This window comes from Lepidochelys olivacea (genome assembly GCF_965140295.1).
Source record: "Lepidochelys olivacea isolate rLepOli2 genome assembly, chromosome: 7".
NCBI lineage: Eukaryota > Metazoa > Chordata > Testudines > Cheloniidae > Lepidochelys > Lepidochelys olivacea.
In genome coordinates, this window is record NC_140417.1 from 117,833,073 (window position 1) to 117,854,505 (window position 21,433).

At 47.6% G+C, this 21,433-nt stretch overlaps 1 protein-coding gene across 3 annotated transcripts in view; it reads left to right on the forward strand.

Moving 5' to 3' along the window:
* The first annotated feature begins 595 nt into the window (after positions 1–595).
* The window catches only part of XPNPEP1 (X-prolyl aminopeptidase 1), a 44,453-nt gene continuing 23,615 nt past the window's right edge, over positions 596–21,433 (forward strand). Inside the window, exons 1-9 of one of the 3 annotated variants that reach the window (XM_084635295.1) lie at positions 596–706; positions 4,858–4,957; positions 8,723–8,847; positions 14,192–14,255; positions 15,966–16,070; positions 16,400–16,492; positions 16,890–17,033; positions 17,511–17,606; positions 19,988–20,069. In XM_084635295.1, the coding sequence (XP_084491421.1) occupies positions 8,731–8,847; positions 14,192–14,255; positions 15,966–16,070; positions 16,400–16,492; positions 16,890–17,033; positions 17,511–17,606; positions 19,988–20,069 (701 nt within the window). In that variant the 5' untranslated portion in view covers positions 596–706; positions 4,858–4,957; positions 8,723–8,730. Of the gene's footprint in view, positions 787–4,857; positions 4,958–8,722; positions 8,848–13,524; positions 13,595–14,191; positions 14,256–15,965; positions 16,071–16,399; positions 16,493–16,889; positions 17,034–17,510; positions 17,607–19,987; positions 20,070–21,433 lie in introns of those variants that run through there. The other 2 variants (XM_084635296.1, XM_084635294.1) reach the window with 2 other exon arrangements.

Below are 21,433 nucleotides of genomic sequence, written 5' to 3' on the forward strand. Positions count from 1 at the left end.
CAGGCTGGGAGAAGCTGCATGGGGGAAGGAAGCTGAAGAGGCGGCAGGAGACAAGGGGTAGAAGGAAGGGCTTTCCGGGAGGATGGTCTGCCAGTCTTTCTAATAGCCCCCCCCAAATGATGGTGACTCTGCTTTGACCTTAATCCATCCCTGCAACCATTGCTCACAGCACTTTCTCCGTGGATTGCTGCAACACTAAGCTTGGCAGAACTGGACATCTTTACGGAAAATGAATGTTCGTGATATTCTTGGATTTGAGAGGGGACCCCAGATTAACTCACAGCCACTATTTTTCTCTCCGCCCAGGACTAGCTGCATGCATGAAAATAATGTAAAGTGCCAACAGGGGCGGCTGCTGGCCCTAAATCAACCGGTCTCCTTGGAACAGCCCTGCTGCTCTTTCTAGAGAGAGAGAGAGAGAGAGACAGCCGCCATGCACCGCCCAGGGGGGCCTCGCCAACGCTGTTTCGTGCAAGCAGCGAGCCCACGCGCCCCGCCTCCCGCCGGCAGCTTTCGGGCCGCCAATGAACGCGAGCCGGCCTGACGCCTCCTGACGTCAGCAGCGGGGAGCAAGCGGCGGCGGCTCCGGTGACGTCACGGCAAGGGGCTCGCTCCACCCCTGGCTTCCGCCCGGGCTGCCCACGTGGGCGGGGACGTCAATTTTGCAGGGGCAGCCTCCGGGAAGCGGCGGCGGCGGCCATCTCAGGTGGGGCAATTGCGGGGCGCAAAGCCCCGCCGCATCCTGTGCACGCAGGGGGCAGGGCACCGTCTGAAGCCCTCCGCCAGGTGCACAGAGGGGGAGCTGAGAGGGCAGGGCAGGGCAGGGCAGGGCAGGGGGGGAGAGAACCTGATGGTGCTAAATAGGGTGTCAAAGGTAACAATCAGACAAGACCCCGTGCAGGGCGATGTGTGCAAAAAGCCCCAGGGGTGCTGCCCTAGGGAGGGGACGGGGGGGGGGGGTGTTTTCGGCTTGTCGGGTTTGCCCGGCTGGCTAGATAAATCCGGCTTCTGGGGGTCTTGCCCAAACAGAGCCTACTTCAGCGTGCTGCATTTCAGGCTCGTTTGCCCAGACACCGAGGAACAGGAATGCGGAGCCGAAGCATGAAGTCTTGATGGATGGGAGTCAGATCCTGCGGGGCTAAAGAAAGCAGACGCTGTGCCTTGGGAAGTCTGGACACCCTCTGTGTATAGGGTTTATGTGAGGGAGGGGAGGGTTGTAACAGTTGCTGGTAACGTTGCCAGTTTCAGCTCTAGCCTTTTTTTTTTTTTTTTTTGGTTTAGCAACGTTCTGTAGACCAGACAAGGGGTTTTAGATTGCTACATTTTATTAATATATAGCCCCTTGTAATACCAAAGTTTTAGACAGCACGTGTGCGTAGCGGTATGAAAGTATGTTTTAGGTGTAGTTGGGCAATCTGGCACCAGTGACCACACATCGCTGATATATATATTTTGTAAGCTTAGTGCTAGATATCGAGTTTCTCTAAAGGGCTATAGTCAGTGCAGATCCCAGGTATGTCCTGCCCCCATGGAAGAATAGCAGCCTTCCATTTAGATTATGACAAACACTATCCCTGAGGCTCAGCTATCATGAGGATGAATGTGGTGTGAATTATTAATTATTATTATTTATTTACTATTTGTATTGCCATAATGCCTCGGAACCCCAGTCATGGAGCAAGGCTGTACACAGAACAAAAAGACAGAATATCTAGGGCAGGGGTGGGCAAACTTTTTGGCCCGAGGGCCACACTTGGGTGGGGAAATTGCATGCGGGGTCATGAATGTAGGTCTGGGGCAGGGGATTGGGGTACAGGAGGGAATGCAGGGTGTGGGAGGGGGTGCAGTGTGCAGGAAGGTGCTCAGGGCAAGGAGTTGGGATGCAGGAGGGGTGCGGAGTGTGAGAGGGGGCTCAGAGCATGGGGTTAGGATGCGGGAGGGGTGCGGGCTCCAGCCCGGCGCCGTTTACCTGGAGCGGCTCCGGGTTGGCAGCAACATGCACTGGGGTCTGGGGGAAGCAGGGCAGAGGGCCTGCAGGTACACCTTCTGCAGCTCCCATTGGGGGTGTACCCGCAGGTGAGGGCAGTGTGCGGAGTGGGGAACTGCGGCAAATGGGAGCTTCGGGGCAGGTACCCGCAGGCGACAGCACTGCACGGAGCCCTCTGCCCCTCCTCCCCCAGGGGCCTCAGGGACATGGTGCTGGCCGCTTCCGCGAGCAGCTCGGGGCCCGCGGCGCTATGGGAGTAGCAGTCCCGCAGGCCGGATCCAAAGCCCTGATGGGCTGGATCTGTCTCGCGGGTTGTAGTTTGCCCACCCCTCATCTAGGGCATGGAATAAATACACCATTTGAACTGACAATGGTAATAGTCCCAGAATTATTATTTTTAGACAGTGTCTGCCTTAGAATGTGAACGTCAATATTTTGTGTGCATTTCATTTTTTTATAACCCACAGATTATACCATGTCTTATCAACAATCCTAACCCTCTTCCATGTCCCAGCTACTCACAGCTATTCATTAACAGAATATTGCTACTCAGAAAAAAAATATAGTTTTTAAACTGGTAAAAGCAGGCTGTCATTTATTTTTAATTTCATAGTCATTGGCATAAAACAATAATAAAAGGTAAATAGCATGGTGTACATTTTCAAAAGTGACTAGTGGTTTTGGAAAAAGAAAAGGAGTACTTGTGGCACCTTAGAGACTAACCAATTTATTAGAGCATAAGCTTTCGTGAGCTACAGCTCACTTCCTCAGATGCATATCGTGGAAACTGCAGCAGGCTTTATATATACACAGAGAATATGAAACAATACCTCCTCCCACCCCACTGTCCTGCTGGTAATAGCTTATCTAAAGTGATCATCAGGTGGGCCATTTCCAGCACAAATCCAGGTTTTCTCACCCTCCAGCCCCCCACACAAATTCACTCTTTTGGTTTTGGGGTGCCTAAATTTTTGGGTGCACAACTTGGGATCGGGGGGGGGGGCTGGAACAATTTTACAGAGGGGGTGCTTGGAAGCCCTGCATTTGGTTGCTATTATTACTTCAAGCCAGGGTGGAGGGAAGTGCTGAGCCCCTAGTTCCAGTGCCCCTGCTTGAGATGGTCTAAAGAAGCCTGAGGGCTGGTGGTCAGTGCTTTCTGAAAATCTGTCCCCTGTAAGGGGTCTTAAGCAGGGCACCCCAGAATCACTTATCACTTTTGAAAATTTAGGCTCACCTCTAACCTATGTGCTATCCTGTAGACACATGAACTTATCCTCTGCTTCTACAAACCTTTACTCATGGGCTCAACATTAAGCCTGTGAGCAGTCACTGACTTCAGTGAAATTACTTGCATGTTTAAAGTTGAGCCTGCACAAAATGTCTACAGGATCAGAGCCACAGTGACAGAACTTCCTGCTGTGTCATATGCATTTGTGCAAACAGATACTGTTACGTTTTGTCTTGCACACAGAAAATACTTGGTAAATCAGAATTTCTGAATAGAAATGAAAAACAAATCTTCAGTAATATTAGATTTATTACATAACCCATATATTGGGGCTAGACATGCAAGATTGAAATTCAAACATTACCTGCTTAATGTGGTAGGATAAGTTATCTTGTCTCTCATTTTATGAATAGTGTCCTGGTGCTGTCAGTTGACAGAATGGGCTTAAGATAGGAAAAGTCTATAGATGACTTGACCAAGGATAATATTAGACTAAAATCTTTTATGACAGGAAAATATGATTTGTCCCAATTTTTTTTGTTTCTTTCATCCAAAATGAGTTATTTCCAAAATAAAGCTGTATGATATAACCCTCCATAGAAGACAAGCATCGGATCTGCTATTTTTCTGCATAGAAACTTGCTTTGTATGTTTAAGCTGTCAGTGCATGTCTACACACACGTTCTAAACAAGAGCAGGCTTCATAAAGAGAAATCTGCTGCTGAGCATAGATTAGAGATGCCGGCTTAGTATTTTCATAAAAGAGGTTTGTCTATTTGATTATTTAAATTAGAAGAATGCACACTTCATTGGGCACTAGGAAGTCCTGAGATCTAGTCCTGACTGCCACTGACTCGTTGACTGGCCCTACTGATGTTACTGCAACTCTGCCTCCGTTTCTCCACTGTAAAACGGGGAAGGGAACACTAATCTACCTCATGGGCTTGCTGTGAAGCTTAATGTCTATACAATGCTTTGAATGTGTAAAGCTCTATATGAATGCCGACGATTAAACTATTATAGCTTGATGACTGAATACATTATCTGTGGGGTCACTGACATTACATGCTGCCCCAGCAGTATACTGTACAGTGTATCCATCAACAGATTAACACAAAAGAAGTATGAGAGAGCTAGCACAGGGTATGTCGTACTTTTCATAGGGTCGAGACCATCTTAATAGAGCTCATGTGTCACGGATGTGAACTTCCTTCCTTCCTCACAATCCCATAACATCTACGTAATAACTACAGCAGTTACTTACGTGGAGAAAAGGAGTATTGAAAAAAGTGTTGAAGTTGAGACTGAAATTCAGTGGGTGTTGCGTGTCTTTGTTTCACTAAACTTCTTTGAAAATCCCAGTCTTAATGTATTTTTTAGCTGCTTTTCTTGCAGTATAATAGAAGCTGGATGTAAAGAGGATGCATCTTCTGAGCTTCCAACTGTCCATGGACCACCATTAAGTGCTATGCAGACCACCAGTGTGCATGGACCACAGTATGAGCATCTCTGGTCTAGAATCTTAGGTGGAAGTTTCCTGTACTGTAACATTCTTGCCTTCAAAGCTATGCATTGTGGGATAAGAAAGTTTACTGTGGCCAAAGTCTGGAAGACAATTAATGTTTGCCCTTTGCTTTCTCAGGCAACGCTGAGCTTATTAAGGGAGATCAAAGGGCCAACTGGTATTTGTTCCATCAAAGGCAAGAGGAATCAGAACTTGAGGGGAAAGCTACAGAAAGCAGGTAATGTGGCTACAGTTATTTGATGGCTTTGAAATGTCAAGGCGGAGGATTCGGTTGCATCTTTCACTAGTGGGACAGTTACTTTAATTTCAGTGCTGCTTGGTTTTAATCACTGAGTGAGTAAATAATTATAGAGAAGTGATTTTAACTTAACACATGATTATATTTACTGCTGAGGGGAAAGGTCAGCTATGCTCTTAAAAATAGAGTGACCAGGTTAAGTGACCCCCCAAGGAAACAAAGAAAAGAATTCTACGGGAAACCTTGGGGATACTTTAAAATAGTTACTTAGAAAGCAGGAGTTACTGATGGCATCCTTAATATGGGTTTCACTGCTAATAGATCTCAGAGTTTCTAATATTGCAGTGCAGACTTTATTAGGGTCGTGCTTGGGGACAGTCCTTCCTGCCTTCTTCAGAATCTTTCGCTTGTCACTTGGGGGATTCATTAGCAGTTAATCAAAGCCTTGTTCTTTGCTTCTGTAATCAGTGTACCACATCAGTTTCTATTTCAGGCTCGTGGGGACAAAGCACATGCCTAGAAAGGGAACTGTGTGCTTACGAGTTAAGGGAAGGGTTTTCTTTCTTTTTCTAACTGACCGTCAGATTGTTTCTGTCTTCTTGTGGACATCTATCATCAGTGAAGGGAAATGATCAGCTCATTACATGAGACAGAAAAGAGTGATCAGAATAAGATCACTGTACACCACCGCGTAGAAACAGTATATAGCTTTGGAAGCTTGCTGTGGAAATAGCTAGAGGGTGAAATCCTGGCCCCATTGAAAGTCAATGGGGTTTTTGCCATTGGCTTTGTTGGGACCAGGATTTCACCCATGGTGCATATTAGCATTTGGGGTTTGTTTTCTCCTTTTTCCTTCAGAAATATATTTGTAAAATAAAAATACTATGCTCTGCTGCAGACAGGCAGAAGAACAGCTCACAAGGACCACATGTGGCTTGTCCCCATTGGTTAGGAGAGGAAGGATGATCATGTGATTAAGATGTTGGAGTGAGTTCAGAAGTTCTTGGGTCAAGTCCTGACTCAGCCACAGACTTCCTGTGTGATCTTTGGTAAATCACTGAATCTCAAATCTCTCTCTGTAAAGTGGAGATGATACTATTTTATTTCTCCCACCCTTTTTTTCCTCTGTCTTTCTATGCAGCCTGTAAGCTCTTTAGGGCAGGGACTATCTCCTCTTATGTGTTTGTGCAGTGACAAGCATGGGTCCCTGAAATCAGCTGGGGCTTCTAAGTGCTACTGCAGTAGAAATTGTACATTAAAATAATAAGTGTTTGGGACTTTTAAAAATAGATCGGGTAGACAAAACTGTGACTAACTAAGACCCATCTCTTGTGTGCCATTATTTTCCACTACCAGCCCTAGGGAGATGCACTGTGTGAACTAACTGAAGTTCGAGACAGAAATGTCCTATGCAGAATTCTATGTCTGTGTCTGTTTCATAGGTCAGGTCTACACTACCCACTTACTTCAGTATAACTATGTTGCTCAGTGGTGTAAAAAATCCACACCTCGAAGCAATGTAGTTATACCAACCTTAACCCCCTGCCCTGTGTAGACAAAGCTATGTCAGTCGGAGAGCTTCTCCCACTTGGGTTGCCATTGTCTGGTTTTCGACCAGAACACCTGGTCGAAAAGGGACCCTAGCAGCTCTGGTCAGCACCGCTGATTGGGCCGTTAAAAGTCCAGTTAGGTGGTGCAGTGGGGCTGGTAGGCGAGTCCCTACCTGACTCTGCGCAGGTCCTTGGAAACAGCGACATGTCCCTCCGGCTCGGGGATGGTCACGGGTTCTGCGTGCTGACCCTTCCCTGAGCGCTGGCTCCGCAGCTCCCATTGGTTGGGAACCATGGCCAATGGGAGCTGAGGGTTGTGCCTGTGGGCGGGGGCAGCACACAGAGCCACCTGGCCACCCCTGAGCTGGAGGGACATGACACTGCTTCCCAGGAGCCACCTGAGGTAAACGCTGGGCTCACCCCCTCCTAACCCCGTGCCCCAGCCCTGAAGCCCCTCCTGTACCCAAACTCCGTCCCGGAGCCCACACCTCTCTCCCCACTGCGCCCCAACCCCTTACCCCAGCTCTGAGTCCCCTCCCACACTCTGAACCCCTCAGCCCCAGCCTGGAGCCCCCTCTTGCATCCCAAACCCCTTATCCCTGGCCCCACCCCAGAGCCTGCACCCCCGACTGGAGCTCTCACCCCCTCCCAAACCCCTGCCCCATCACCGGAGCCCCCTACCACACCTCAAACCCCTCATCCTTGGCCCCAGCCCAGAGCCCACATCCCCGACTGCACCCCAACCCCCTGCCTCAGCCTGGTGAAAATGAGCAAGTGAGTGAAGGTGGGGGAGAGCGAGTCACAGAGGGATGGAGTGAGCGGGGAGCAGGCCTTGGGGCGGGGGGCGGGGCAAGGGTGTTCAGTTTTCTGTGATTAGAAAATTGGAAACCCTACCTCCTGCCCACGTAGCTACTGCCTCTCGTGGAGGTGGACTTATTAAGCTGACGGGAGAGCTCTTCACCAGAAGTGCTGCAGTAGCACCGATGCAAGCCTATAGTGTGGACCTGCCCACAGGTTTCAAGGCCAGAAAGGACCCTTATGATCACCGGGTCTCACCTTTTGCCTTAGCCAGGCCAGGGAACCTCACCCACTAATCTCGGCATCAAGCCCGTAACTTCTGCCTGAGCTATGTTTGTTTTTGCTAACACAATAAAACAGGTGGGGATTCACTGCATGACAAATGCTCAAGACAAGTTGGCAATGGGGCCTTCTGGGCCAGAAGGGATGGGTGCCCGCGGTAAAAGAAATCCTGAGCTATTCGTTTATTGGATGATAAATCTTCTTTTCAAAATGTCCTTTAATTGGGATGCCCGAAATAGAATGTGAGGGTAAATAATGCACCAACGTGAGTGCCTTGGTGGATAACCTTTTCATATTGAATGGTCTATACCCTCATCTGCTTCTTGACTGGGACCGTCAAGACATCGTCTCCCATCCCCCCCTTTGCCCCTTTCTTGTCCTGTTATCCCCATTTGAGACCTTGTATAGCAGCCACTATGCATCTGGTTAAGGAAAGACTAGACAGGATTTCCTTCACTGTCCAATGCCATGCAAACTGTGACGATCACCACTGCGCTGCAGCTCAAGCCAGAAAACTGCACTTTTAAGGGTATGGATGTAGCTAATGGGCAGAGCAGCTCAGGGCAGTCAGTGCTCCTGGAGAATATAAACTACAGTGTCTGTGCACAGCAAGGTGAGGTAAGGACTAAGGGCTCATTCCTGCATGTGTAACAAACCGTGGCTGCATGCAGACACCACGACCCACAATGGGAATTGAACCTGGAAACTTTGACATCAGAACTGCAGAAGTCTACCACCGGAGCTAAAGGAGAAGCTAAAAAGGGGTTGGTGCCAGCCCCTAGGCGTGCAGATCATACATGCTAGGCCAGTGTATCGCACAATTACCCATGAGTAACTTAATGATGTGAGAAAAAATTTGCACAAGTGTTTGCAAGATCTGCCCTAATGGATTAAGCCTCATCTCTCAGCCTTAACATTGGCCAAAGAACCAAAATGGGAAACAACAAGGAAAACAAGAGGGCAAGAAGCTGGAAACCAGAATTCTGGGGCCTTATCCTTGCCCTGTTGACACCAAAGTTTTGCCACTGAGTTCAATGGGAAATGGATCAGGCCCTGACAATCCACAGGGGCTGGTGTAGACATACTAACACAGGGTGCTGAATTTGTATTGCAGGTAGGAATATGAGTCCCAAGATTACTACAGAGCTGCTCAGGCAGCTGCGACAGGTGATGAAGACCTCCAAGTATGTCACAGAGCCCATCCAAGCCTATATTGTGCCATCTGGAGATGCACACCAGGTAGAGATTTCAGTATTAAGGATGTTTCCTTCTAGAAGAAAAGTAGAAGTCCATAGATGGCTATGGTTACTTTTTGGTTTGCTTGTTTCAATAATTGCAATATAAAAGCTTGGTGAGCTGGGGAATGATGCAAAGGGGTGCTGTAGATGGGGTTTCTAGAGTCTTTTTTTCTGATGGTCAGTGTTTATTTTTCTGTAGGAAGTCAACATTGCTGGTTCTACTTTCTCCAGGGAAGCCCATGGCCTACAGAGGGAAGAGTACCAGAGAAATGGCTGCTCCCATCCTGGGCCTTCTAGTATATTTTCCAGAGCTAGGGAGCCCTAACCTGCAGCTCTCACATGGAGGGGCTTCTGGGGTGGCCGTGGGGAGGGCAGCATGCTGCAGAGGCCCCGGTCCCCTCCCATCTGCAGACCTGGGATCCCTGTGTGCCCAGAGTTACTCCTCTCTGCGCCAGTCAGAGAAGGTGACCCTGGGGCCCGCTGCATGGGTGTTTAATTATCATGGTTGCTGGAATAATTGGCTCTCTCCAGAATATTAAGATTGTCTTGATCTGTTGTAGTTGTTTAGCCCAAGGCAACTTTAAAATGTTGAACCCCCTCTTGCCTGCATAAATGTGTGTAGGCGGTATCCTCAGTCTTCACGCAAGCTCTGCTTAGAGAATGTCAGAGTTCCTGGGGGACAGAGGGGATCGTCTTCCCTCAGCCATTTTCAAAAATAGAGGGCCTGACCTCTCTCACCTTCCCACAGTTGGGGTTGGAATTTACCCCTGTGCAAAGTGGGTGTGAAATGCTCCCACATCAGAGTGTTTCACACCCTTTTTGCACAGGTGCACGTGACGACACAAGGTGCAAGGCAGTGGTGAACGTGGCCGTGCCCTGGGAAAACGCGCTTCACACGTTTCCCTTCAAATAGATCAGCTCCTCAGTTCTGTGCGGTGGGTGAGGGGCTCCCCTGCAGCTGCTACAGTTTGTGCCGTTCGTGCCTGAAGCTACCTCTCTGTCCGCATGTAACTCCAGTTACATTTTGCTACCCTGGAACTGTGGTCACGTGAGTTAAGGAATGTGACCTGCAGGATTCCAGATTTTTTTTTTTTCCTTCTCTTTTGGTCTTTGCTACAGTGAATGCAGAAATGCAAACAACCCTGCATCCCTGCTTCCTGTTGGGCAAGTTCATCAGGTTTCTACAGAGAATGAAACAGTCTGAATGGAATTGATTAATGAAAATGGCTAATTATACAGCTTCATGACTCACATGTGTCATGGTGGGTTGCCTCTGCCAAGGTCTTGTCAGCAGTGGGGAATTGCCCCAATTTCAGCCATTGGTGAGCTTCACCAGTACAAACCCCCAGGATAGACCAGGTAAACCACCATAAGGTGCAATTTCCAACAGCACGGTATATCCTGACATTAAGCAGGGGTTCACAACATCCATGCAACTACTAGCTTTGCTTTTCTACATTCGGGACTCTCACTTGTGCAGCACCACCAGTGACTGAAATAGAAGGAAATCAGTAATTCGGACAAGGCCTAAGATGGGGGGGAATTTTATTCCATTTCTTGGTTGCTCAAAGTACCTGCATTTTGCTGACGTTTTAGGGCCCTGATACTGTGACATGCTGAGTGCCCTAACTCTCCTGGGCGTTAATGTGAATCGAGGTCTCTCAGTAGGTTGCAGCAACTCGTCCATGTAAGCTCTAAGATCCCTGCAGGGCTTTTAATGTCAGGTTCCCTACCAAGGCTAAAATGTTTTCTTTTTCCCCATTGTATTATAGACCTAATCAGAATCCCTAGCTTTCCAGGTTTATTTGTCCTTTCAGTTCCATAGACCTAGAAGCACAGAAGCATATAAACAGAGGGCTGGAAGGAACCTCAAGTCCATCCACCTGCACTGGTCCCCCCTAGACTACCCCTGACGTGTTTGTCTAACCTATGCTTAAAAACGTCCAACACCAGGGATTCCACAGCCTGTTCCAGTGCTTAACTATTTCATAGTTAGAAAGCATTTTTTTAATATTGAACCTAAATCTCCTTTGCAGCAAACTAAGCTGATTATTTCTTGTCCTACCCTCCGTGGACTTGGTGAACTATTGATAACCATCCTCTTTATAAAAATCTTTTACGTATTTGAAGATTGTTATCCAATCTCCACTCAGCTTTTTCTTCTCTAGACTAAACTTGCCCAGTTCTTTCAACCTTTCCTTGTAAGTCATATTTTCCAAACCTGTTATAACATTTATTGCTCTTTTGGGCTGTCTTCAGTTTACTCACCTCTTTCTTAAAGTGTGGTGCCCAAAACTGGACACAGTACTCCAGCTGAGGCCTCACCAGTGCTGAATAGAGCACAGTTACCTCCTGTATTTTACACACAGTACTCCTGTTAATACATCCCAGAATGATATTTGCCTTTTTCACAACAGCATCACATTGCAGAGCTCTTAAACAGAACCATCTTTTCCTAGAATCTTGGAATCCAATTTATATCCTTTCCAGAGACTGCCAATATCCTGGATCGGTGTCTGTTTTAGCCAGTGCTGAATAATGGCTGCGCTACTTACATTGATTTCCTACAGTGTATTATACACTGAGCCTGATTTGTATCCCTAAACCAGTGGTAGGAAGTCAGAGGGAATGGAAGGGCATCTTGTGAGCAAGGTAGCACAGTGAGGTCCAATCACTTCAGAGGGGTCTCCCACAGCTAGTAAAATGTCTGCCCAGCTCATACCCGCACATTTGGGTTGACTGGATCGCCACCCTCTGCTCCGGACTGGAACAGCATGTGTGGTTGTTTAGGACTGATGAATGGGCAGAATTGTGGAGCAATGGAGGAGAGGAATTTTACACAGCATCCACCTGACCTATTCCAGCTCTGACCAGTGCAGGTATTATTACTGATGTGGGTCCTGATGCACCTGCCAAGTAAGTGGCAGGGTTTGTTTGAAATGCTCAGAGGATCAAGGTCACCCCTGTAAAACCAGTGGGCCACCCACCTAATTGCTGCTGTACGTTACAGCTGGAATGCACCTGCAGTGCTGCTGAATGCACTCAGCACAATAGATCTGAGTGTTAAAGGGCCCGACCTTGCAAACATTTATTCAGGTGAGTAATACCATTAACTTCAAAGAAGTTAAGCAAAGAAGGCTCACTTGATTGAGGGCTTGCAGGATGGGGCCCTAAAATTCCACAGGTTTGGACAGCAGCCCAGCAGATGTGGTGGGGAGCAGCTTTAGGGTCTGCGCGGGGATAAAATCCTGTCCAGTTGCAAGAGGAGCTCCAATTAGATGGGTTGTTTCGACCGTGCAGTGGCTCAGAATTCACAGGTGCACAGTGCTAATTTTAGCACATGTATGATTATCACAAAACACTGGGTAATCTTAGCACAGTAGGGATTGCTGTACGGAACAGGAGATGAACTGCTGCTCAGATACTGTGATGATGTGGCTCTGTAAGAACCTAAATAGATAGCTACAAAGGGCTTTTGCTTAAGTCATCTTCCTTCCCATGCTGCTCAAAGCCACTAATTGTACTTTAAGGCCCTTCTATCCCTTTGCTTAGTTTCAACTCTCCCCCGCTTTAAATGTTTCCTGCATGTTTCCCTGTATGGGATGCTGTCAGGGAAGATTTTTTCCTCAAATTAAGATTCTTATTTTTTTAAATAAGGTTTTACCAAAGCTAAGACCAAGAGAAATATTCCCATGGGTGAGGGGTGTTAGAAAAATCACTGTTGTTTTTTATAAAGCCATTAAATCTCTGTTGTGTTTGTCACCCAGACATTGCAGTCTTATGTTAGTGGGTAAGACCCTGAAAGTGAAATTAACTAGATAATACCTGCCCATGTAAGTGAAACAGACTCACGTCTTTCCTCATTGTGGGAGCTGAGAGAAAGGGAAGAGAAGTAAACTAAAAATGGGTGGGATCTTCAGAAGTGTGTCTGACTTAAAAGCACTGCAAGTAAGGGGATGAATGCTCCTAAATCACTCAGGTGGTTTTGGAGCTGCCTCATATGAATAGAGAGGAATATATCCAGATTTTAAAATTTTTTTTTCTGTTTAATAACTAATGTTTGAAGCATAGTACAGGATTTAAAAAAGATAAACATATGGGCAGATTCCAGCCAGCTCACTGATCACCTTCCATTCTGCTGCACGCTCTGGAAGCTAGACACAATAGAGGATCGGGCCCATGACATTTAGTTTGACAATAACCCTACAGTGTTTCTGATTTGTTCATGGCTGTTCAATGCTGCAGCAGAATCAAGGAGGCAGGGAATAATCCCATGCTGATTTGCAGACTTTTTTCTTGGATCATTTGACTGGTACTCTGTTGAGCCAAGGCTATTTAGGCTGGCCAGGATTAAGCTGATTTGCTGACTTATGCTGATAATTAGAGGCAAGTTTAGCAATCCTGACCTTCGATCTTGGTTGAACAAGATCCCAGAACAGGGCGTGTTGGCCATTTTAAAATGCAGGGACACCTTGGTTAACAATTTTTCTTCTTCCATTTTTGGCAACAGATTGTGGACGTTGGGAGTTTCTGTGTCCCCAGCCTATTCAGTCATTTAGGGTTTTTGTTGAGATTGACAACAAAAATGCTAATTAAGATGGTTTTATGATATGGACACTTTGATCTTGACAGAAGTTACCCATCTCTCTCCCTTCCCCCTCCCAATTGTTTCACATAGGGAAGTAAGCACTCATCCAGTGGTAACCAATAACTTCTGGTTACGTCTGACCTGGGCTGGATTTGAACAGGTAAAGTAGAAGTAAAAGACTTGGTATCTAATTACAAAATCTCCTAAAGGCTTAAAAGTTTTATGGCCTAACAACCTTGACAGTCTCCTTTTTAATGGCATTGTTGTAGAGGAGAAATTCTAAATGGGCTTCTTGTAAACTCCAGTTGGAGGACATCAATAAATATCGTGGCATTTAAAGATTTAATGGACCGTATACTTTAGTTTCCAAGATCAAGGAATGCCTGTGTGTTCTCTTCTTCTCACTTTGCAGCTTCAAAGGCAGGATCTGTTTGTTGCCAAATGAGAGGCTGAGTGTGAAATAAATATCAGCAAATTGCAGCACTTCACTGTTTACAGAAGTTGGTGGGAGAAAAGTTCTGGAGGTTTAAAAAAACAAGCAGATATAAATACAAAATAATCACATATACTTAAATGTCCCAAAGGAACAATTTTTAAACACTTGTTAGGACTTCCAAAGGAGCAGAGCCCGATCTTGTAACTTGTTTGTTTCTCTTGACAGCGTCCTTCAAGAGAAACAAAGCTTTTCAATGTACTTGTCATCAGTTGCTTTTGTTGTTGCTGATGTAAATAATTAGCTGCGTCTTCTGTATTCCAGAGTGAGAACATCGCGCCCTGTGATTGCAGACGGGCATTCATCTCTGGATTTGATGGCTCTGCAGGTACTGTTGTCTGAACGCATATTTCCCCTGAAAAGAAGTGATCTGATTCACAACATGTATGCTGGATGGAACGAGAAACCTAACCAAAATGTTTGGACTGTTCCCTTCCCATTTCAGCATCTGCAGAATTATGGGTGGCTGCCAGCTGAAAATTATGTAAGATCGATGTAGAAACGGGCTTTCACAAATGACTGACCCCTGAACAAACCTCCCATAAAGCAAAATCCTGTTAACTGTTTAATGCGGTGCTCGCAGCCTGCTTTTATGTTGTCTAACGTGAGGCCACTATGAACAGATTGTACGTTGCCCAACAGAGCTGGGATTAATGGTAAACAATGTTTGTCAGCCGCTTTCAATCATCTTAGAATGAAGCCAGTGCCAAAAATACTGAACTGTGAAGCTGAGTTTATGGAAAAGTTTGCTTATCTCACAGAGGCACGGGATGTTCTTTTGGCTGAAGCAGAGGACTGGAAGTTGGGAAGGCAGATTTCTATCCCAGGCTCTGCAATGTACTTGCTGTGAAATTGCGGACGAGTCACTCAGCCTTCCTATGCCTCCCATCTCCCACCTGGAAATCAGGGTTAATGTCAAATACTGACTTCCACAGCGGATGCTGTGAGGCTTCGTGGGTCAATTGCTGTAAAGTGCCTTGAGAGCCTCCTGTGGAAAACACTCTATACGGAAATGCGGAGCAGCGCTGTTCTAGAACACGAATCCTGCATTCCAGCCTTCCTTTCTTCAGCCTGGCGCCTCACCCTGCGGTCAGAAGGGCGGTGGTTCCACCGTCAGACCTTGGCAGGATTTGCCCAGGCTTGGGCTCAAGCGGTGTTTGCTGAATACAAGCTCTGTTTTTAAATGGGTTCTGGCTCCGACAGCGTCAGCGTGTGTTTGGCCAGTGGAGATGAGGCTGAACCGGAGTTTGTGAGCTGTGCTGCAGTAAGATAGACCACAGTCATTGTAAGAGAGAAAATAGGTCATGTGGTATGACACTGGGACTCAGGAGATCTGGGTTCAATTCTTGGCTCTGCCAAAGACACCCTGGGTGGCCTTGGGCAAATCATTAGATCCCTCTGGTCCTGAGTCAGCAAGTTACGTAAGCACATGCCTAACTTAACCATGTGAGTAGTCCCATTGATGTCAGTTTCCATTGCTTATGTAGCTGGCTGAACCAGGGCCGGTGTGCCTCAGTTTCCCACTGTAAAACGGGGATAATAATGCTTCCCTTCTCTGACTCTGTCTTTTCTGTTTAGATTGTAAACTCCTTGGGGCAGGGACTGGCTCTGTTGTGCAGTTCCCAGTGCAATGGGGCCCTGGTCTCAGTTGGGGCTTCTGGGTGTTTCTCTAGTAATGATAATTTGTAAGCCAGGCTTCAGCTCCTTCACGCTGACTGGCTGAGCTGTGTTTAAACTGAATTTGTCTGAGGAGATTTAAAAGCAAGTTCAGCAAACCTGGTTCCTGGTGTAGAATGGCCTGGCCAGAACTGCAAAGGAGTTTGCCTCTTAGTTGTGGGGAACAATTAGTATCTCCATTAACACCCAAGTGACGTTAGAACTGTGACCTGAGCCTTCATACAGACTGTCCGGCATCTGTGTACATTTCAGCCAAACCCTGTGTAGTCCATGTAACTGTGATGCATCCAATACCTCTGTATCTGCCTCTCTGTGTTCCGATGAACCACAAACCTACTTATCCCTTTTGCTTCCTGGCCAGGTACTGCCATTATAACCGAGCAAAAAGCAGCTATGTGGACGGATGGACGCTACTTCCTGCAGGCAGCACAGCAAATGGATAGCAACTGGACACTCATGAAAATGGGTGGGTGGCCGCCCAAGATATTGCTCCACTAATATACAGAGAACTAAATAGCAGGGTATGGGAGTGCTCTATGCACTCAGGTTAATTGACTGCCAGGGCATGGGAATGAACTAAGATCACTATAGTGCCTTTTAAAAGGAAAACCAAAAAGGAATAGGAGGATCGGCATCTGCACAAGATGCTGCTGCTTTAAGATACGTCAGGGCACTTGCGTTTGAGTGTGACTTATATGTTAGTGTGTGCTGTAATTTAAGGGTCTGTGTGAAACCTCTTCTGCATGTTTTTTTCTTTGCTCTTGGAACTACATTTTACTCCTTTTCCACATCCAGGTCTGAAGGATACGCCAACTCAGGAGGACTGGCTAGTGAGTGTGCTCCCAGAGGGCTCGAAAGTTGGAGTGGACCCTTTCATTATTCCAGCTGGTTAGTTTATTTAATGCTTTGCAGGTTGGGTGATGAGATTCTGCCTACCCAAATTGCCACGCTGTTTCAAATGGGCTTTCCATGTTACAGCCTATTACTGCTACACGGCTAAGAGAGTTCCTCTTTAGCTCAAGCATTAGAGTCCTGTGCTTTTGGTGCTGTAGATCTCTGGTTCATTTCCCACTGGTGACTGTGATACCTCTGTCGGTGTGTCAGTACGGCTTGTTACATCTGGATGTTGCTTTTTTTCTTCTTCTCCTTCCCATCTTTGAGACCAAGTGGAAAGGGGCAGGGGTGGAGAAGAAAGCTTAGACTTTGCCAGCATCCCCAGCACAGAGGGAATTCCTGTGTTTCAGACATTTGTGGCCAGTGCTCTTAGCTCTCTCCCCTTCGGCAGATCAATGGAAGAGGATGTCTAAAGCACTGAAAAGTGCCGGCCATGTTCTTGTGCCAGTCAAAGAGAACCTGATCGATGCAATCTGGGTAGATCGCCCCCAGCGACCCTGCAAACCTCTAATGACCCTGGACCTGAGTTACACAGGTTAGTGGGATTCGGTCCTGAATTGAGTGGATTCGTTTTCATGCCTCTCTTCTTTCTTCCTTTCCCTAACATAGTAACAGGAGAAATATAACTGCAGCCCAGCATTATGTGCTGTTTGATTAAATTAAGGATCTAATTAGCCTCTGCTTATTCTCTTCAATGATTTTTTTGTTTTGGAAACCAGATATAAGCATTGATTGTGCCTAGATACTACAGTGATGGGTTTGTAATAAATACACAGATGTATGTTCCTGGAAAAAGGAGAAAAAGCTTGAAGCTGGTGGTGTATGTCATAAAGGAGCAGTAAGGAAGACAAGCCAGAGATTGCGTGTTTGGCTTCAAGGAAATTCTAGCCTCATTACATTAGGGCTTCATGGCTGTACGTCTCTGCTGTTAGTCACTAAATTAGGCGGTGATAGCAATTGCAACTAAAGAATCAAACCCATCCACAGTCAGCAAATGTATTGTATTTCACAGGGATTGGCTGGAAAGAGAAGATTGCAGCTCTGCGTGCAAAAATGGTTGAGAGAAAAGTCCTCTGGTTTGTGGTTACAGCCCTGGATGAGGTAGCTTGTAAGTATCCTGGCTGGGTGAGTTGTCAGATCTCCCTGTCAGTACAACAGAACTTTCTCTCGTGGCTGGGAAATGGGAAATCTACCCCATGCCAAGAGGCACGTGGTACACCCGAGGGGTTTATTATAAGTTGATTAACTTGTATCAGAAGCAGCTATGGGACAGGGTCAGGAGCAGTCTCCATTCTTTACTAAGAGCCAGATTTTGGTCTCATTTACACCTGTGTAAATCCAGAGCAATAGACCAGATTTAGGCCCAGTGTATACAACAAATCACCACACTTGAAAAACAGCGGAAGAGAAGGAAAAGGAAGGCGGTGTATAAAACCGAGGCAGCTTGAGGAAAGAATTGACAGACGAAATGTTCTAGCATATAATATCCTTACACCCCCAGCTCCAGGAAGCTGAAGGTTGTTTTAAGCTGTGAAGCCTTGCATCACTGTATGTGGCTCTGGGTACACAAATAGACACAACACCGTTTCATATGCAGCATTTGTGGTTTCTAAGCACGTACGTGTATGTGCTCGTGATTTCCACAAGCCTAGTTCTAGTTTTCATACTTATTAAAAGGAGCCCCCCGATCTCCTTTCCCCTACAGTCTGCAAACTCCCGTCGTAAAACAAGACTGCAATGGACCTCATCCTAGTCCCCACCTGTTCCCATTTGCACTGGACAGGCAGCCAAGGAGCTTAAACAACCCGCAGGGGAGTCGCCAAGTAGCAAAAACAATGTAGCCAGCTCTAAGCCCTGTGATTCTGGCCTCCTGCCCCAGCATAGTAGGCATTCCCAGGGTGGGTGCAGGTCAGGCGAGAGCTAATGGAATGGCCCCAGGGCGCTGTTGGTCTGGCTCAAGATAGATATTATCTGGGTTGCTCGAAACCTCAGAGTAGGTCCAGATGACCCATTGTTGACCATACCAGAGGTGCTGCATCAGTGGGGCTGCGCCTGTGTAGGAGAGCAGGCCAGGCTTGGGTGTGTGATTAGGATAGGCTGTAGAATCCGCATCACCTGCTCCAGAGTGTAAATGATCTTGACAAATTCCCAGCTTCAGTTTGGAAATCAGTAACTTGGCGCCAGCAACATGGCATAGTCAGGGCCCTTTGTATTCACTCCTAGAATTGTGAATCCAAGCGCAGAGCTTCCCGTTTCACGAAAGGAATACATCCAATAGCAGCAAGCGGGGACTCTTCTCTGGCGAGACCTGCATTAGCAGAGATGGCGGCCTTCTGTCCTTATCTGTACAGACACCAAGGCGTGCACGCCACTTTACAGATACAGTGCTCGTTCCCGGCTCTCAGGTGGTTACAGTCTAAGTACACCTACCAGTGCAAGGGGTGACCATGAACAAAGGGCTGAGGAGGGGCTAAGGACAGCGAGAGAGATGCTTATTGCTAGGTGTACATCTGGTGCCCCTTTCCTTTACTATAGAAGGAAAAACCCTTTCATCTTATATTTAGCCACTAGATGTTGCTCTATTGAAAGCTGAAAGGGCATCTGGAGGGAGGGTTGAAGAGGAGGCCACGGTATGGAGACCCTAATTTTGCTCAGCAGGCAGATTTCTACAGCCCCTTCCTGGAAGCCCCGTATGGGTCTTTGTAGCTTGGGAGAAGCAGGGTCTTTCCCAGGAAGTATGCACATACCCTGCGACTGTCTTGCCTGATGTCGCATGGCCCAGTGGACCCAGCCCCAGACTGAGATGCCGGCACTGCAGGTCGCTCTTCCACCTCCGCCGGCTGGCTCGCCGCGTCACCGGGAGCCTCTCTTCCACCCGAACGTTTCCAAGAGTGAGTCCCTGGGTTTCGGGGGGCTCAGCTTGACCCCTGAAACCCGGCGCTCAGAGAGGCCCAGCGCCCGCCGCGCCGCTTGGCGTCGCCCTGAGTTGTGAGCGACCTGCGCTTTTGACAAGCAAGGCCGCGAGCCGAGGAGCCACAACCAAAGGCCGTTTTGTAATGTTTTGGCCTTAGCTTCTCTGTGCCTCTCTTCCCCCGGGGGTCCCATGGCTGACAGGGCTCTGTGAGAGCAAAGTACGAAAACTTGAGCACTCTGTGGAGAGCGAGGGCTGATCTGCTGTCCCGCTGCAGAGACTGGGAAAGTCACTGCCTTGCCATTCTGGCGTCCCCACGGCAGTCTAGCTACGGAGCCCGAGCCCGAAGAGATTTTTCTGGCACCATTGAGTACTCACAGGTTTGGTGCCATCTTGTGGAGAAAGCAAATTACTGCCAGTAAAGCTCTGGGGAATTGCAACAGCTGGACTCTGGCTTAAAGCCCTTGTGTGAACCTGCTTTCGAGCCAACTGAATTTGGTTTTGTTTTTCTTTTCTAATACTGTTGAATTTAAATGATGAAACAAGACTGTGATTCTGGGCTCTCTTTTCTTTCCTAGGGCTGTTGAACCTCCGAGGCTCAGACGTTGAATACAATCCAGTATTTTTTGCTTACGCTGTCATAGGAACCGACACAATCAGGTCTTTACCTTGCCCCTTCTTTATCGTTACCAAGTGTTGCACCGACTTTCCAGGCGTGTTTCCTGCCAGAGACTGGCTCTTGCGTTGTTTGTGTCCTTTTAAACTGCATGTACCTCGACCATATTAATGTCCCTTCCTAGCATTTTGGTATTCCATGATAATCCATTTCTCTCCCCCCCGCTCTCATCATTGTAGTGGTGGAGTCAAGAGCTTTCAGTTCTTTCCCAGCTCTGCTACTGTGTGACCTTGGGCAAGTCCTTTCACCTCTCCGTGCTTCAGTTTGCCCCTTTGTAAAACTGGGACCGTGTAAAATGCTTTGAGATCTTTGTACCAAAGGTGCTATACGGAGCTGCTGATGAATTTGCATCAGCAGTGGGGCAGACGCTGGAGAACTTTATCCATTGAGGGATTTTTGAGGGGTTAACTTAGCTGAAGATTCACTTCAAAACCACAAGTGACGGTTGCTGCTGTGCTCTGGGATTTTGGGGCTTTGGGTGCCAAAGATCCTTCTCTTTTTGTTTAGTGCAACAAGCTTTGGTAGGGTACAAGAATCGAGGCACATGAAGGTACTAGCCAAATGTGTGTGACCCAGTGGGTAGAACACAGGCCTGGGAGTTCTGTTCTCAGCTGTGTGATGACTAAGGGTAATATTTGTCATGGATATTTTTAGTAAAAGTCACGGACAGGTCACGGGCAATAAAGAAAAATTCACAGAAGCCGTGACCTGTCCCTGACTTTTACTAAAAATATCTAGGACAAAATGGGGATCTGTGGGTCCCCACCCCACCTGCAGCGGGGCAGCTGTGCAGTGGCTAGGAGCTCCGGAGGCCCCACCGGAGGTTGGGTGTTGGAGCTCCAGGGTCCCCTGCCACCCATGGCTGGGAGCTGCGGGGCTACCCGCCACCTGCAGCAGCTAGGGGATTGTGGGGTCCTCCTGCTGCATGCAGCTCAGGGGGTCCCCTACCACTTGCAGGGGACGGGAGCCGCGGGGTACACCCAGTGCCTGCAGCAGCTGGAGGGTTGCGGGGTACCCCTGCTGCCTGTGGCTCTGGGGGGCCCTGTGAGGGATGGGAGCTGTGGGGTACCCCCACCACTTACAGCAACTTGGAGCTCTGGGGGCTGCCAGAGGTGGCAGGGGACCCTGCAGCTCCCGAGTACCACAGGCTGAAGTCGCGGAGGTGGTTGGAAGTCACGGATTCCGTGATTTCCGTGACCAAATTGTAGCCTTAGTGATGACATGCCCCCTTCTGTATAACTGAGGATAACTACCTCCCAGGGTGGTTGTGAGGCTTAATTTCAATGCAGGGAGATCCTTGGATAAAATGGTCTGGATCAGTGCACAGTGTTGTTCTTAATAATATCCT